Source organism: Melozone crissalis, unplaced genomic scaffold (genome assembly GCF_028551555.1).
Source record: "Melozone crissalis strain CALT ecotype California unplaced genomic scaffold, PUWL_Pcris_2 ptg000012l_1, whole genome shotgun sequence".
Lineage (NCBI taxonomy): Eukaryota > Metazoa > Chordata > Aves > Passeriformes > Passerellidae > Melozone > Melozone crissalis.
In genome coordinates this window covers 7,578,613-7,595,103 of record NW_026535790.1, presented here as the reverse complement: position 1 = coordinate 7,595,103, position 16,491 = coordinate 7,578,613, and the positions used below count along the sequence as shown (strand labels likewise).

Sequence of the window (16,491 nt, the reverse complement as noted above, 5' to 3'; positions counted from 1 at the left end):
GCATTTTCAAAAAGAAAATAGTTACAATACTTACAACAGGTATCACTGCTCCACAGCAAGTACAGTCTGTCTCCTTGCTTGGACTCACCATCTCAGCAACCTTCTACTGCTTTAATGCTTTTCTGTGCTTAACATCCTCCTTAACTGATGGATCAGCTCCTACATTTCATTTTTAAAACTTATCCTATTCATACTAGTAAACTAGTTGGAATTCCACATAACTTTTGAGTGAAGTTGCACTCTAGCTACCGTCTTATGCAACAATCATTAAGTACTGATATTTGATTTAGGATTAATTACATTGTAATATTCAAGGAATGCAAAGGCCTGCTCAATTCACTCTAGTAATTATTATTGCAACACTTGAATAGAAAATTTTGGTTTTCACGGAATAAGTATGTGAACTACATATATGAGTTTTGGCTTAATTTGTAGCTACTAGTAAGCATTCCACTTATTAAATACCATATTTCATAATTCACTTTATAAGTGAAACTATGGGGAATCAGAAAAAGCATTTCTTTCTGTTCAGAAAAATAAAATGAAAAAAATTATAGCAAATGAAATCTGATCTACAGGTTTTAAGGGAGGAGCTTGTTTGGTTTTTTTAATCAGGCCATTGTAACACTGCAGTGGTGTCACATTGCAGTTCCATTAAAAGGAGCAAACAAATTGCATACACCTCCTAAAAACTGCAGATAGTAAACGAGAAATCACACTGCAGACCTTCAAGTTTAGTGTTCTTCTGGATTTGTTAAAAGATAGAGCATTTGGAAAACATTTAAAAATGAGAATATGCAAAAAAAAAGAAGTTACTCCAGTAATTTTACAAGAAAACACTGAAAGACATTTCAAGAGTTCATAAGGAAGTACAGCCACAGTGTTCTTAGTAAATATTTCCTTAATTCCACCTCTAGTATTCAATGAGGTGTGGCATAGAACAATTGTGCATTGAAATTTTAAGATCTATCAGTATTTGCTGATGGTGGCACCAAACTCTTAGTGTTAGTTCAAAACCAGAAGAACTCCTGAGGAAATTCTCCACACAATTTCATCATTAGCTCAATTTTAGGTATCACTAGCATTAATATAAATGATTTTCCAGGTACTGTTTGTTAATGTTTAATAATGCCTTGGAGTACTTGTTAATCGACAGTTTCTTTTGGTCATGTTCCCTCTCTCAAATGCTTCAGCATTAGGAAAAGAATTTCCAACATCACTGGACTAAAAATGCCTCTTGCAAGAGTCATCATATTACATCATTTGTAACTACAAAGAATGTACTTGTATGCCCACACCATTGGTGTTATTTGTCTATTTATAAAATCTCAGATTCCAGGTTATTTCAGAATAACAATGAAACTTTTTACAAGAGATGCTGTAAATTGTGTATTTGCACTATAAACAACTTCTACTACATTTGCAGCTTTGCATCCACAGTTTAATATACACATTTTAAAAGCACCCTTACAAACGAAGGTATTGCACTGGCATTATAAAAATTCACAGTAAGTTTAACTTCCAGACCTTGGTAAAAAACAGTGCAAGAGCTTTTCGTCATGCAAGAGCTTTTTATCCAAACCTTTCAGGCTATTAAAAATAATAATAATAATTACAACAATAAAACCAACTATATGACAAGCTGCACTGATTTTTCAGTGAATCAGGTTCAATTCTCTTTTAGCTCTCACTTCTTAAAGTGATTTTGTGGGATGTTTTTTCATAATTTCCAAGCATATCCAGTCCAACACTGAAACAGGTACTTTTGGCAGATATGGCTCCATGTGTCCATTTCATGGAGAGTCCACAATGCTTGCAGAGGTTATTCCACAATGAGAGAATCCTACTGTTTGGGGTAGGGAATCTCCTTCCATAATTTGTAGCATTTCTCCCACTTTTTGGGGCAATAACTTCATTAGTCGTGTCTTCAACAGATCCTGAAGGTAACACATGAAGAAAAGGTTACTCCAAAATAGGCTTAGAACAAGTGGCCATACAACTCTAAACTGTTACTTAAGGTCAATCTTAAAAGTACTTTTCCTCATGTTTAACAGACAATTGGGACTCAAAGAAAAGATCCATCAAGTCACCAGCCCATCTCCAATAGTGGCCAAGTGTGATGTCTCACTGAAGGCATAAGAATATGGCACAAAAATACACAATATTTCCTCAGGATATCAACTACCTCAGGTCTTCCTGAGCCAAACATATTCTCTTTATATTATCATATATTTTCTGCTTTGTCCTCTGGATTTTTGAATGAGTACATTTTTATTTCTGCCACTGTCCCACATCAAGTAATCCCACATTTCAATCACATAGCACAGGACAGTTTGTTCCTGCCTTGCCTTGGGAGGGAAGCACTTCATACCTGCCCCATAGTGGCTGCAATGACCCCTGGAACACTTTATATTCTGCACCTCTTTTCAGGCTTGGGGATCCTAATCTACTAGTTATTCCTTCAATAAAAGCATTGCATATCATGAGAATTCTCTCCTTTCTCTAGAATTTAATTTTTAAGACAGGAAATGAGAACAACATGTAGTGTTTGGTTGGTTGGGGGTTTTTTTTTGTTTATTTGTTTGGCATTTTTTGAGGGGAGGAATTTTTTGTGCATGTGGTGTTTTGGGGGTTTGTTTGTTTGGGTTTTTTGGTTGTTTTTTCCTTTCTCAATGTGTGTGTGTGGTGGTGGTTTTTTCCTCCTCGTGCAGACAATATCTGCCCAAACATGTTTAACCTGTTTGGTTAAGTTCATAAATATCTCCTGATGGGGAGAGGATTTGGTCTATCAGCATAGAATGATCTGATTCAGACAGTTGTTTACGAGAAGTTCTAAGATACTTTAGGTGAACTTACTTCAAAAAGAAACTTACTTCTAAATTATTTTTCAAGGTGAAACCATTTGTTATCTTTTGTTTCACCTTGCAAGTAAAATCAAAGAGTTTATGTTCCAATACATAACATAAGTGCTGTACACCTCCTGTTTGGTTCCTTCTGAATTACCATTACTGAAGTTTGTTTACTGTAGCAACAGAAGCTGCTGGGATATTTTGTATTAAATCACTATTTATTTATTTATACATCCCTATAGGACATATAAATCTAATTACAATCAGGAATAAGACTTGAAATATTTCAAAATAGTGGATAACTTTCACTACTAGGAGTTCATTAAAACAGAAAACATATCCATGTACACACATTGCATCTACAGAGACAGCAGATTATCCACTGAGCTCAGTACCTGCAATTGCCATAGAATTGTTCTGAATAGTCATTTATAAATGCAAATCTTTTCCTGCAAATAGGGACCTGCCAATTTTAGACCCATTTCAGAAAAAAAAAGAGAAAATAGAATGGCTCATTTTCAACAGCCTGTTTTGTAATTGCAGGTGTAGTTAATAATCAACTAAAGAGCAGTAACAGTCTTTGAAAGTTGTGTTGCCGCTATTATTTCCTGCCTCCGACAAGTTTTCTATTAAGGAAACTTAATAGACTCAATCTCCCTACTGTTAAAACTTTCTCTCAATAAAAAATTTCATAGCTTTCATGAAAGAAGACGATTTTCACATGAACTTTTCTGTAAATCAACTCTGTCTTCAGAATTTAGTTTCAAAGAGGAGCAGGAAAAGTTGATCTTGTACATAGTGAATCAGAACAGCGAGATGTTTAGAATCCTTGAACAGTTCAAACAGTACAAAACTGTTTATAGTTCCTTCAACAGAGGATTTTACATAGGGAAGTGAAGGCTTGACTTTTTTCCCCACACACATTTTTAAGGCATTAAGCATGCCTTCTTCCTAAATGAATATACTAGGGTGTATTGAAAAGCTTCATGTTCTTCAACCATGCTTTGAAATAGGATCAAGACACTTCCTTTACACATCAGGTATTATCACATCTTTTCTAGATGACTGAGGTTCAAGACAAACAGTTTAACTGATGATTGCATTTGTGAGTTTCAACCTCTTACCTACAGCTCTGTCCCCAAGTTAAATCCAAGTCAGCATTTCACCTCTCTTGTCCTCCAATAAAGCAACATTTCATGGTGCTTACGAGGGGGCTTCCCCTCCCGAGAGCTCGTGTGGGGCGGTGGTTAATGGCCATTTCTGGCAGCGTTTGGCTGCTGTGAGGATCAGTTCAGAGCCCCACGGTTCCTGTGCTGCTCTCTGCAGCAGCTCCGCACGCAGCCCCACCACCCTGCCCGGGCTCCGCTCCCGCTCGCCCGTTCCGTTCTTAGACGGCGACAGGAAGTGTCTTCCCTGCCTAATTCCACTTGTGCAATCTTTCCCACTCGTTTTTTTACCACCCGAGCTGAGAAAGATTCCCCACTACTTTTATTTTAAGAACTCAGCTGCGTGCAGGTGGTTTAACCTAGCAGGTGTTACACCGAATCTCGGGCAGGACAGCCCTCCCGAGCTCTGGCCGAAGCCAGCGCTCGCAGCCGCTCTCCCTGCGCTGTCCCGTCCCGCTCTCTCACCTGCCGGGCTCGGCGTGGCGGCCGCGGGGGCCCCGGGCGCGCTGCAGCTCCAGCTCGGCGGGGCGGGCGGGGGCGAGCGCGGCCGTGAGGCGGAGGCTGACGCCGTTCACCAGCCGCCTCAGCAGCGTGTCCCCGCGGCCCTTGGGCGCCGGCAGCCCCACGTCGTCCCGGAGCTCCTCGAGCGGCACCTCCAGGTTGCCGGCGTACCAGAACACCCACCAGACCAGGCTGAGAAAGATGCCGATGCCGCCCGCGTAGATGAGCAGGTCTGAGAAGAACACGTCGGCGAACACGCCCGCCAGCAGCACCGCCAGCCCCACCGCGTCGAAGGCCAGCGCCAGCCAGAAGGCGGCCACGCAGCGGCCCAGCCCGCCCGGGGCCGCCATCGGGAGCGGCGCCACCGCCGCCTCGGGCCGCGCGCACCTGAGGGGAGGCGAGGGCGGCGCCCACCTGAGGGCAGGGCCGGGCCGCGCCCTCCCACCCGGGCAGGTGCAGCCACGCCCCCCGCGCTGAGGGGCCGCCCCCACACAGCTGAGGGCTCGGCCGGGCCGCGCCTCCACCCCCGCAGCTGCCCGCAGAGAGGGCGAAGGCGGGCACACACCGCCCTCAGCGGCCCCCCGAGCCCCCGGCCCGCCGCGGTGCGGCTCGAAGGCTGAGCCGCAGCGACCGATGGCATTCGGAAGGCGAGGCGAGTAGTGCTCGCTACCGTTTCCAGGTGAGCCGGACACAGCTGGGCCCGCCTGAGGCAGTGCCCCCTCAGGCACCCCAGAAGGGAGGCACTTCAGAAAAGGGGTCCGCGGATGAACACCCAGTTCGCTGATCTCTGCACTTGCAAGAGACGCAAGCTGGTCGCAGACAGCAGAGATTTGCAGGACAGTTACAATGTGCATCTGCAAATGCACATAAGACTCCTTAAACTGTGCTTGAGGAGGCTTAAAAAGAGCAGCTGGAATACAAGTTCAGGTTGACAAACAGGAAGCAACTTGTAAATGCAGGATGTAAAATTCAGTAAGTAAAACATTTATATAAAAGGCAGGACACGTATTTCAGTTCACCCTTGTGTTAATGACCTGATACATATCTTTTTACACTCTCAAGTCCTCAAGCACAAGAACTGTATTTAGATGTAGGATCTCCTGTGCCTGCTCTCAAAAGGGTCTTATATCCAACACCTTATTTAATGATGCATAAACCACTGTTCCAGCAACTAGAAATATCAAGCTAACAGGAACCATGACCAAGCCTAATAGAATGGGTACCCTCCCCCTTTTAGTGGAAATAGTGTGCATTAAATTATACTGCTGCTACTCTTCCAGTGACAGTGAGTGCTATTGGTTTACTGGGATTACTATCACAGCTTTTGGTTCACAAAATAGTTGAAAAGTTACAAAAACGTCAAAAAAAGTTGACACCACAGATCAAAGAGGATATTTTCATATTCTTATTTAGCACCCATTTTCTTCCTAGCCAATATCTTGATGTGAGGATAAAAAGGAGATGTGGTAGTTTTTTGAAAGAAAAAGTAGGCTGGTTACTTCCTGTTGATTAATCTTGTCTCTTATTCCTATTTGGAGGTTTTACCACTAGGATTTTCCAACACAAATCTGCCTCATATTCTCACTCTGCAAAGTACAGACAAGCTATCATACAGAGAACAACTAAGCAGTTGTGTAAAATTTCAAATACATCACCTTTCAGTCCTGAAGTATGTATTTTTCATGCCCTAACAGGACAAGTTCACTTGGCTGGCACAACTGGAATTCACACAGACTTTGGCTTTCAGATGGAAGAACAACAGTTCTGTGACCATCATACAAGAATACTCTCAACTGTTCTGGTAGCAGAAACAAAGCCCAAAACTGAAGGTAAGATTTTGCTTGATGTTGTAAAATATATATGGTTAAAGCAAAACCTCTCTCTTCCCTTTGACACCTGAAAAATTTGAGTGTTTTTGGTTTGGGCCAGCAAAAGAGAAAAGGTGATGGGACCATTAAGACAGGGAGTTTATTTGTACCAGCTTGGAAATTAGAAGGAAAACGATGAATCATTACAGACCTTGGTGAAAAAAAAACTCTTAGGATCAGATTTCCTAAGAAGGTATTTTACTTCATCAATAACTGTGTTTACTGAAAAAGATGATACAAAATACGTTAAACAGACAATGTTCATGCTGACTGTGGCACGCGCACCTTTCTGGGTGTCTGCTTCTGTGCTTTTGAAGATTTCCTGGCTGACTGTAGTGACTTGCCAGCTTTGGGTGTTGCAAAAGACTTTGCTTCAGGTTTTTTTGGAGCCTTTTTCATGTCTTTTTCTTTTATTGCTTCCTTTGGCTTACTGACCTGCTTGGCTTTTTTCTCTTTTGATGGTGTCTCCAAGTTTGCACTCTCTTCTGTAACCTCAGGTTTTGATTTTGGAGTATCCACCACTAGAGATGTTTTCTTTCTCTTACCAAGGGGTGTTTTGGTTTTCTTGCCCAAATTGTCACCTTTTCCTGAATTTGGTCCCATTTTCTGTATTTAACACAAACAAAAAAATTACCATTTCACCCAAGAAACATATTTCCTGTTTTTAAGGAAGAAGGATCAGTGAAAACCATTACAAATGACAAATACTTTCAACTGAACTGTGCTCTAGTCTTGAATTATGCTACCACATACTGTTCCCTAAGGAACAATGCAAAAATGAAACAGTTCAAAATCTTTAGCTTTAACTGAAATGCAAGTTTCTTAATATTATTCAACAATTACCTTCAGGTCAGCTGAGCTCGTTGTTTGTATAGGCACCAGTTGTGGAATTTCTTCGTCATCACAATCACCTGGTTCTTGGACCACTTCTATCTTTTCTTTTACCACAGGCTCCTGAGTACCACCAGCAGCTTTACTTTCTTTTGTCACAGTGACTTGACTTGATTTCAGTTTTTTAGCTGTCTTCTTCACTTTCTTGGGTTTTACCTTCTAGAATTAATAAGAAGTACATCTCAGACAAATCCCTATGCCATTTCTAAATAGATGGCATAGCAACATTAAAGACTTTCATTCAATAGACCTGGACTCATTTAGCCATATGTAAAATATGAAAAAATGCATTACATGCAGAAGTTTATTATAAGTAGCTCACAACTACAGTAATGTCAAGCTTACAGTCTCTAAGTTGAATATTCACGGTCCCAATTTAATTTCAGACAAATGAATATAAACAGAAGTCAGTACAAAGGAATAGCCAATTATTATTTTTTAACAAGTCTGAGGTCCCCCTATATACACAAATATATGAGATTGAGAATTATTCAGATGCCACTGATTAACCAACAAAAAACAGATGCATAATCTGAATCCATATATACATTAATGAGTGTATTTTCAGAAGGTAAATATGGATAAACAATAGAAGCAAAGCTCTAAGAATGAATCTCAGGTCCTTTGAGTTCAGGTCTAGAAATAATTTATTTACAGTTTGCTTTAAAACCTGTAAGGGAGTTGCCATAATTTCATTATCATTGCTGAGTATTTGAAGCACTGAGGTAGGAGTGTCTGACCAGTTTTAGCCATAAAAACCTGGGATCAGTTCTAATGCATTTAAACCCAAAATAACAATGAGTAGAAGGAAAACAAAGAACTACAACTAAATGTACAGATTTAATTTATGCAAAGTTTGAAGAAATTTTGGTTACCTTTACTTCACTTTTCTTGAGGGATGGCTGTTTGTCAAGCTCATCCAGGTTGGAGATATCCGCAGTGAATATTGGGAGTGCAACTGATTTAAGTGTTTTGAGGTGAAGAATTTTTACATTTTTCCATTTCTGCAAAAACAAAACCAGTATATAATGTAAAAATAAGGCTGAAGAATGAACCTATTTGTCTGTAATGCAGTCAATCAGCAGTACCTTTGGTAACTTGTCACCAATCACTTTTGCTGCTGCAATGATATTCTCAAGTATCTCATCCACTTTCATCCCAGTGCGACCTATGCGCATTGTACTGGAAAAAGAAATGAATAATAATTATATATGGGCAAATAAACTTATTTCAAGTCACTTGTTTAGTTTAGGCATACCCAGAAATGCAAAAAGCCTTATCTGCAATAAAGGAGGGATGGCTATTGCAGAAATCTTTTGTGATAACACTTAGAAGGGATTCACCTGAATTCATCTTTCCATATTTGGATATGCAACTTCTGCCTTACATTACAAAGCATTACTACCAATTTGGATCCTTTCAGATACACAATACATGAAAAAAAAATCTTATTAGACTAGAATATTTTGGAAATAGAAAAATATTATTACATTAGATTAAAACTAAGATTGTACGTGCACTTTGACAGTGACAGGTACCTAGAAATTCCTTAGGTAAAAGGAAAAAGAAACAAAACCCCTCAACTTCACAGTAAAACTCAAGCAGAACTACTAATTTAACTATACAGGTAAAGGTTCAAAATGCCCCCCATTTGCAATGGTAACCCTTAACATCTTTTTTTTGCATACTAAAGGAATAAAAATAACTCACTTAAAATTCCAACAGTTAAGACAGAACCATCCTTCAAGTGATGTATTAACCTATTTGTACTTACTAACAGCACCCTTTGTTGTTAACTGGGAGTGTAGTCCCTTGGATATGTTTTTCCAGTTCCTTGGCAAGATCTTTGGCTTTCAGGTTTACAGATAAAGGTGCCCTAAAACACAAAGGGAGAGGGGTAAAAAAAGGAAACAATTAGAAAACCCAAAAGAAAACCAATTCCTCCATTACTAAGAAGAATCTGATCTTAAAAAAGATAATGCAAGAATGGATTTCCAAAGTTTAAAGACCTACTTTTTCTTTTCATAGAAGTGTTTTCCCAGATGTGAGGGCAAAAGCCTTCTAATTCGGTCATCAGACAGAAAGAGATCAAAACTGTTCAGGAGGCGCCGCTTGGCTTCAAACATTTTGTACTCCTTTTTGAGGGTTTTGTAGGAGATGATCTGCAACACAAGCACCAGTTTAGCCCCTGCTGCTGAAAATGCAACCTGAAATGCTTCTCAGAACTGCACAGATTAAAGCTGCATAACTGATAGTCCATCACAGTGCATTCTTTTAGAACACTGAAGACAATCACAAACAATCACAAAGTATCCATTTCCTATTGCCTTAAAGTATCAAAAAATATGGATCTCTTGCATAGTAACTGCACATCACAAAACAGAACTTGCATACATGAATAGCATCCAAATCAAGTTTAAATATAACATGTTGTTATACAGTTTTATTGCTAATGGCATAAACAATCAAACGTGAATTCTCCCAGTTGGTTACTCAAACTAAATATTGAACATTTATCTAGAAATTGTATCTGATTACTAAAAATCCTGTTTGAAACTGAAGAAATTATTCTGAGTAAACTTTGCATTTTAGAAACATCACAGTTTGAGTAGTCAGAAAAATCTTACTAGAGTATGTGAATGAGAATTAGAATATTAAACAGCAGAAAAGAACAACTACTTGTATTCTGTTTGGTGGTAAAAAAGGAAAGAAATGGCAGTACTGTATTATACCAACAAGGACCGGCCTTACCCGGCTAATACTTCTGATCCCATTCCGGAGTAAAAGTTTCTTGTACAGATTTTCAGTCTGTTCTGCTGATAAGTTTGGTTCATCCTTTGTGAACAGGCAAACATCAGCTGTTTCTGGTCGAATGCCATGGGGCAGTGGTCTACAATGAGAATATAAGATGTATAAAAAATGTCTAATAAGAGAAGTTTTCCCCAGAACTAGGACTACACTGGAGATCTGTCCCCTTTAACAACCTGCCTGTATTTACACTTTGTTAACTACTAAATATTCTCTGTGGAACCTAGAGTTGATAAGCATACAGAACTTTAAATGTGAAACCATAAAATACCACGGCTCCAGTCAGACCCAAAAGCGAAACCCTCTATCCTGCCAGCAGCCCTTACCACACAGGTCCGAGGAGGAGGAGGATCCTTCATGCTCCTCCTTTCATGCCATGGCTGCATCCAGGCATTAGAAAAAAAAGTTATAACACCGTGGCCCTGATAAACGGATTGAAACTTTCTCAATGTAGTGCAGCTACAGTCTAAAAAGAGACTTCTAATTCATATTCAGGTTTGGTTATCAAAACAAAGAAGTATTACTAATGATTTGGTAGTGGTGGATCAAGACAAAGAAGGTGATTCTAGATATAGACATAGGTAATGTCTAGATATTTTCTGTAGCTTAAGCACTGAAAGGCATTGTAAATGGCAACCCACAGAACCAGCATGCTGCATGCAAAAAGCTGCAGTTACACCAAAAGTAGGATATAAAAGCAGCTTCTGACCCGGCAGTTCTTAGTCACGGCACAGAAGCTCCCAGGACAAGGCCGTGGCAGTCAAACCCCTTGAGCTCAGAATCTGCAAAGTGTTCTTTTCCAATCCCTGTACGCATGCGGCCGGATATCAGTGTCTTACATTCTGATGAGCTTTGCCGCCTGCGGGACCTTCCACACCGTCACCAGGAGATGAACGCTCTCGCCCTCGTTGAGGAGCAGCGCGTCTCCCTTTGCCTTGCTTCGGGAGAAAGCCAAGAGAGCCTCCACCGCCTTCTTCACCTGCAACGGCACCACAGCGGCGCCAGCCGCGGGTCAAGCCCGGCCCGGCCGCGCTCCCGCCGGCCCTGCTCCCCGCAGCCCCCGGGCGCGCCGGTCCCACATACCTGGGCGCGATCCAGCGGGCTCCTCCCGCTCGCCATGGCGCTACCGCTCCGGGCACCGGGACACCGGGACAGCGCTCCCGCCACGTGCGGCCTCCGCGCTGCCGCTTTCCGGGGCGGTGCACCCGAACGCTCTGCTTCCGGGGCAGGGCTCGCTAGGCTTGGGGCTGGCCGTGGGCTCCGTGCTTCCCTCCCCTGCGCCCGGCGGCAGCTGCGGACCCGGGGCGGGGCGAGCGGGGCTCAGGGTTCACCGTGCTTCCCTCCCCTGCGCACGGCGGCAGCTGCCGACCCGGGGTGCGGCGGGCCCGTCCTGAGCTTGCAGGCAGCTTTGCCCGGCAGGGTCACCGGCTGACCGGAGCAGAGTGCCGGAGGCCGTCAGTCTATCTCGCTTCGGCACCACGGCCAGACGGAGGTCATGCCGGATTGCTCGCAGTTGTAGCCACCGTGTCTTCACGGTGAAAAACGTTTAGTCGGGCTCGCCTTGTTTTATGGATGGTGCTCTCGTAGTCCAGCCCCGGGTGCTGCTGGCCCCCGTTGGTTCCAGGGGTGGCTTATGTTCAGCCTGCTGTGCTCCTGGCGCTTTCCAGAGCTTCCCCAGCCAGTCATTTCCCAACCTGTGTTGTCGCAAGGGGCTGCTCCTTCCCAAATGCAGATTTGCATTCGGCTTTTTTGAGCATTGACGGGTTTGTGTTGCCGAGTCTTTCCAGCCTATCTAGGTCTCTCTGTTCATGAGGGTAATGGTTGGTCCCAAGTTTGATGCCCCCTGCAAACTTGATATGACCGTACTTCAGGTCACTGTTGGAGATACTAAACAGAGCATAGTCCAGGACAAATATCAGCAGCACTCCATTTGTTACTGGCCTTCAGGTGGAGTACAAGCCATAATCTCTGCCCTCAAGTCCTGTTATCTGAACAGTGGTTACCCATCTAGTTGGCCCCCCAGCACACCATCGTGTTTATGAAAAATTGAGTGTGTTCTCCAGATTCCTTCTTTGAAGACTATCCCTGATTTTACTTCCCATATTTCTGTCCTTTTGCACTGGAGTGCTGTCATAAGTTCCCTGTTTAGCCAGGCCAGTCTCCTGATAGATCTACTTGTTTTACTGAGTATTCAGGAGGAACTGTTTGTATGATTGGAGGAGGTTGTCCTTAAACACCTGCCAGATTTCCTGAGCTCCTTTGCCTTCAGAGCTGCCTCCCATGGGATCCTGCCCACTGGTTTTCTGAATAAATCAGAGTCTGTCTCATGGAGTCCAGGGACTGTATTCTGCTGCTCGTTTTCCTCATCCTCTGTCTTGAACATGGCTATTTCCAGCAAACCACCGATTATCACATCAAACCACTTCTTTCTTGTGTTTGACTAATAAAGGCAGAACTGCTGCATCTTCAGCTTAGGAATGCATTGACTGACTACATGGAAATAGCTTAATTGCAGAATGCTTATTCCATTGATTTCCATGCTGGATAAGTACATTGTTCTGAAATAAAATTTAACCTGGAATTATTTTGGTCTCATTCCCACAGTGCTGTGTGTGCCCTGGCAGCTTTAGGTTGTCTGCATTCATCACATAGGTAAGCTGCTCTCTGGATTACACAGCTATGCATAACCAGGGCTTAAATATGTATGAAACTAGGAGTCTTAGTCATTCACTCTTCTCTGGATTTTTTTCCTGCTCTTTGTCTTTCTATGTATGGTTTTATTCCTTCTCATCAGATGTCTTCCAACAAAATTTGTTGCTCCATCAGTGTGGCCAGTGTGGCAAAGAGAAACTAAAATACCCCCGTTTCTTGGCAAGCTGCTTTATGTAGTGGTTTATATTTTCTTTCTGCTGTTAGTGCCCTTGGAGCAATAGTAGAATAGTTGATGGTATCAAGACTTATCCAGACAGGAAAGAACTATACCGACATACTTTAAAGAGTGAAAAAAAACATCCCGGAAAATGGAAGTTTTCCTTTCCTATTGTGTTATTTAAACAAAACCAAAACCAAATCAAAACAAAAAAGAAGCTGGCTAAGAAAATGTCCTTTGTTGCCATGTCATATGAAGTACTGATTAGAGAAATTAGGAACACACAGGGTAGCCAAGGAGGGCAGACTCATTAAAACCTTTTCAGTACTGCTAGAATTTCTGCATGTGATACTGGCTGCAGTGCTGTGTATTCTGTCTAGTAGCCTTGCTTCTATCTTTGCACATTTTAGGGCAGCTGTATTTTAATAAAATATCAACATTAATGTGATATGTTAAAACAAAATAGAAAAAGTCAGATGACAGGAACATCTCTCTGAAAATGAGCCAGGCTAGTCCTGTAAGATGTGATTGAACAGCATGTTTGAAGACTGACTTTACTGGGTCAGTATAGCATTAATAGGATAAAACTGCAAGGACTATTATTAGTGACTCAGATTTGATTTTTTCACATATCAGTCTCATCCGAGGACATTTTTCTGAAAAAGTTTTGGTCTGACATGACTAAATTTTACCAAATGTGGTTTAACTGACTTAGTCTAATAATTTTCTCTTGAAAGGTACTTGGCATAGCTAATAGACCTGTCTTGGAAAAGTTAAGTTAATCTGTGAATAAGAAATATTTCAGCTTAATACAGCATGCAATGAATATAAACTATAAAAGCACACTTTTAATTTAGCAATGTCATAAATTTACAGTTACTCCTACAAGGAAATGAGGTTTTTTACTTTTATTGGTGCTACTGCTGTAGCTCTCAATTTAACTTTTTGGATCATGAAAGTATGTTTTTTCTTTAAAAAAATTTGTATAGTTTATTTAAATGCTAAGATGGAAAATAAATTCAAGACGTTCTACCTCATTACTTATTTAAGATGCTTTTTATATGCCTAATTTTATACTTTCACACAGCAAAAGGTGCAACTGTTTCTGCTGTAAAGAGGTCTTTTGGGTTTAAGGTTATTCAAGTTTCAGTTTCCAGCTTGTGTTCCTCCAGACCGTTTGATGGCAATGCCAACATCCCAGATCTCTGTGAGTGTAGTTCTTGCAAGAAAACCAGCACAGAGAGTATGCAGAGATTAAGACAGGACTAAGAAGTGCCTTACAGGAGAGCTCAGATAGAATCTCCCCACTAGAGCAGAGCTGAAGCTCTGTTTTCTTTCCCCCGTGCTCCTTTGCAATGCTGGAGTCAGCCTCAGCTGTACCTGACTCACACACGAGGCTCTGGTGCATCCACAGCCACCAAGGGGCTGTTCCAAAGGTCAGTCCCTGGCACTGGACAAGGCTGCAAATCTTTCTTGTTATAATCTTTGCCTCATATCCCTTGCAGGGGCTTAACAGATGACAGGAACACTGCCTCAAGTACCTTTTGTCACCCAGCAGTGAATCTGTCATGTCTCTTATTACTCTTACTGAGAAATAGGTGGACTTTTTTAGATGTATGGAACTGACAGGAGATGTAAAAAAATTTACATTGGAAGGAAAGCCAATGAAAGCATGTGGATTATCAAGTTATATATACACAGACAACAGATTTGGGGTTTGTTAGCATAAATTTCTATTTTATATTAGGACTAGAATCCTTTCTAGTATTTCTTCAGAGGAAAAGTAGTATCTTGTCAGATTTATAGTGTGATAAAATAAACACAAGGAAATAAACATCTTTACAATATAAGACCTTCAGTAGTAACTCCAGTTTTGTTGGTATATTTTTTTGTACCAAATCCTCTATAGAATATACAAAAGGAGCAGAACAATTAAGAGCCTTTAAGTAGCAGTTCAGGAAGAAAACAGTCTTGTCTGGAGTACAGGTCATCTGCTTTAACAGCATCATTCCAACAGTCTGCAGTACGAACCAAACAGCCAGAGTAATACAGATCAAATACCTGGGCATTGAAACAATCTCTTCTTCTTAGGTAATAGTCAGTAATAAACACTTATAAAAACACATTTCTCATCATTAACATGATTTTTAATATATAGACTGGTGCCATAAATAATCTAAAATAAAGGTTCTTAATTGAGTAATTTTCACTGGGATTTTTATGCCACTGAAGAAAATCTGTAGAGGGGCATAAAAATTGCGACCAGCAAATATCCCCATGGATAAATCTCCTTAAAGCAGCTGTTTTTCTTACACTATTACACCATCATCAATAGCTTGCTGTTCAGGAATACAATTTACTGCCAGTTATTCAGTGTTTCAGGAACTGGTGTCACCATGTTTGTGGATCAGTTCCTGATTGTCTGTTAAGGTGACCAAGGTAGCTGGAATGGTTTCATACAGTTGATGGCAACGTTACTCAACTGCACCCATTCCTCCAGCTACTGTGCTTTACTTCCTGGAGCCTGCAGAGACAAGGAATTATTTTCCTGTTGCCAAATAATTAGCACTGCTTCACATTCAGATTTTTTTTGTATTTAGTATTTGTTACATTTGCCAAGGTTTTCAGTTCAAGGACATACAAGGTCTTAACTTATAGAATAACTACTTATGTTTTTGTAAGTTACATCATGGCTAAGCACTCAAGCCATATCTACACTGCACACTTTGGCCAACAGTCAGAGAGAAAGGTGTGATCCTCCTCAGTACCACACTGCAAATGCCATTATACTGAGGGAAAAAAACCCCAAACTCTCCTTTCTACAGAAACACACTCAGAGTTTTGCTGGTATGAATTAAAGCTACACCATGGGAATACCCTGCCAGTACCCCATGCAAGCCCAGTTACCCTGGCAGTGCTCCTAGGGGTGCTGGATCTTCAATTCAACTTTTATTTCCTCTTTTTTCCCCTCCTTCCTTTCAACTGTTGTGGTTGCACAGCTCCTTTGTTTTTGTATCATCTTCAAAGCAGCATATCACATCTTCACAAAAGGAAATATTCAAAACAGTAATTTAAAAAAGTTTATTACATCAGTGAATCAGCAAATAGTGTTTATTTCCAACAAAGCCACATTGTCTTTTTGTCTTCTTTCATCTAGATTTAGCTATATTTAATAGTAGCAAAAATGGGACTATAAAATGTAGAATGGAGATGAAATGAAAAGTTGAGATGTAATCTGAGGACTACTCAAATACAATGTACTTCCAGCTCTTCTACCCAAAATGCAGCCAATTTGTGTACATTTATGCCTTACATTTTCATGTATTTGCTGTAGAATGCAAATATTTTATACCCAAATAAAAACCTCCTACAGGATAGGAATACCTTTAATTGCATAATGTGGATTCTGTTAATGAATTTATAATAATACAACCTCTCAGTTTACAGACCAGGTGACATTAACTGGAATTATGGAAATGGTAATCAAATGCACTACATGGGATGAATAATGGAAATACTGACTTTCTATCTACTGATAC

The 16,491-nt window shown here is 41.0% G+C and overlaps 2 protein-coding genes across 2 annotated transcripts; both read right to left on the bottom strand.

Moving 5' to 3' along the window:
* Positions 1 to 1,895: 1,895 nt before the first annotated feature.
* Positions 1,896 to 4,866, bottom strand: LOC128933609 (transmembrane protein 238-like). Its single transcript, XM_054270560.1, has 2 exons — positions 4,481 to 4,866; positions 1,896 to 1,937 (listed from the first exon to the last, which is right to left on the bottom strand). The coding sequence occupies exons 1-2, from the start codon at positions 4,864 to 4,866 to the stop codon at positions 1,928 to 1,930; spliced, it is 396 nt and encodes a 131-aa protein (XP_054126535.1). The 3' UTR covers positions 1,896 to 1,927.
* An 847-nt stretch (positions 4,867 to 5,713) lies between these two features.
* RSL1D1 (ribosomal L1 domain containing 1) lies at positions 5,714 to 11,241 on the bottom strand. The gene is made up of 9 exons (XM_054270944.1): positions 11,167 to 11,241; positions 10,923 to 11,062; positions 10,027 to 10,165; positions 9,289 to 9,437; positions 9,050 to 9,151; positions 8,364 to 8,457; positions 8,151 to 8,279; positions 7,228 to 7,434; positions 5,714 to 6,990 (listed from the first exon to the last, which is right to left on the bottom strand). The coding sequence occupies exons 1-9, from the start codon at positions 11,200 to 11,202 to the stop codon at positions 6,646 to 6,648; spliced, it is 1,341 nt and encodes a 446-aa protein (XP_054126919.1). The 5' UTR covers positions 11,203 to 11,241; the 3' UTR covers positions 5,714 to 6,645.
* Between the last annotated feature and the right edge of the window lie 5,250 nt (positions 11,242 to 16,491).

Coding starts and splice junctions, on each gene's coding strand:
- LOC128933609 (XM_054270560.1), bottom strand. CDS start 4,866: ATGGCGGCCCCGGGCGGGCTGGGCCGCTGCGTGGCCGCCTTCTGGCTG.
- RSL1D1 (XM_054270944.1), bottom strand. CDS start 11,202: ATGGCGAGCGGGAGGAGCCCGCTGGATCGCGCCCAG. Junction 10,166..10,922: donor GCGGCAAAGCTCATCAGAAT/GTAAGACACTGA, acceptor TTCTCATTGTAG/ACCACTGCCCCATGGCATTC. Junction 6,991..7,227: donor CGAGCTCAGCTGACCTGAAG/GTAATTGTTGAA, acceptor TGTTAAATACAG/AAAATGGGACCAAATTCAGG.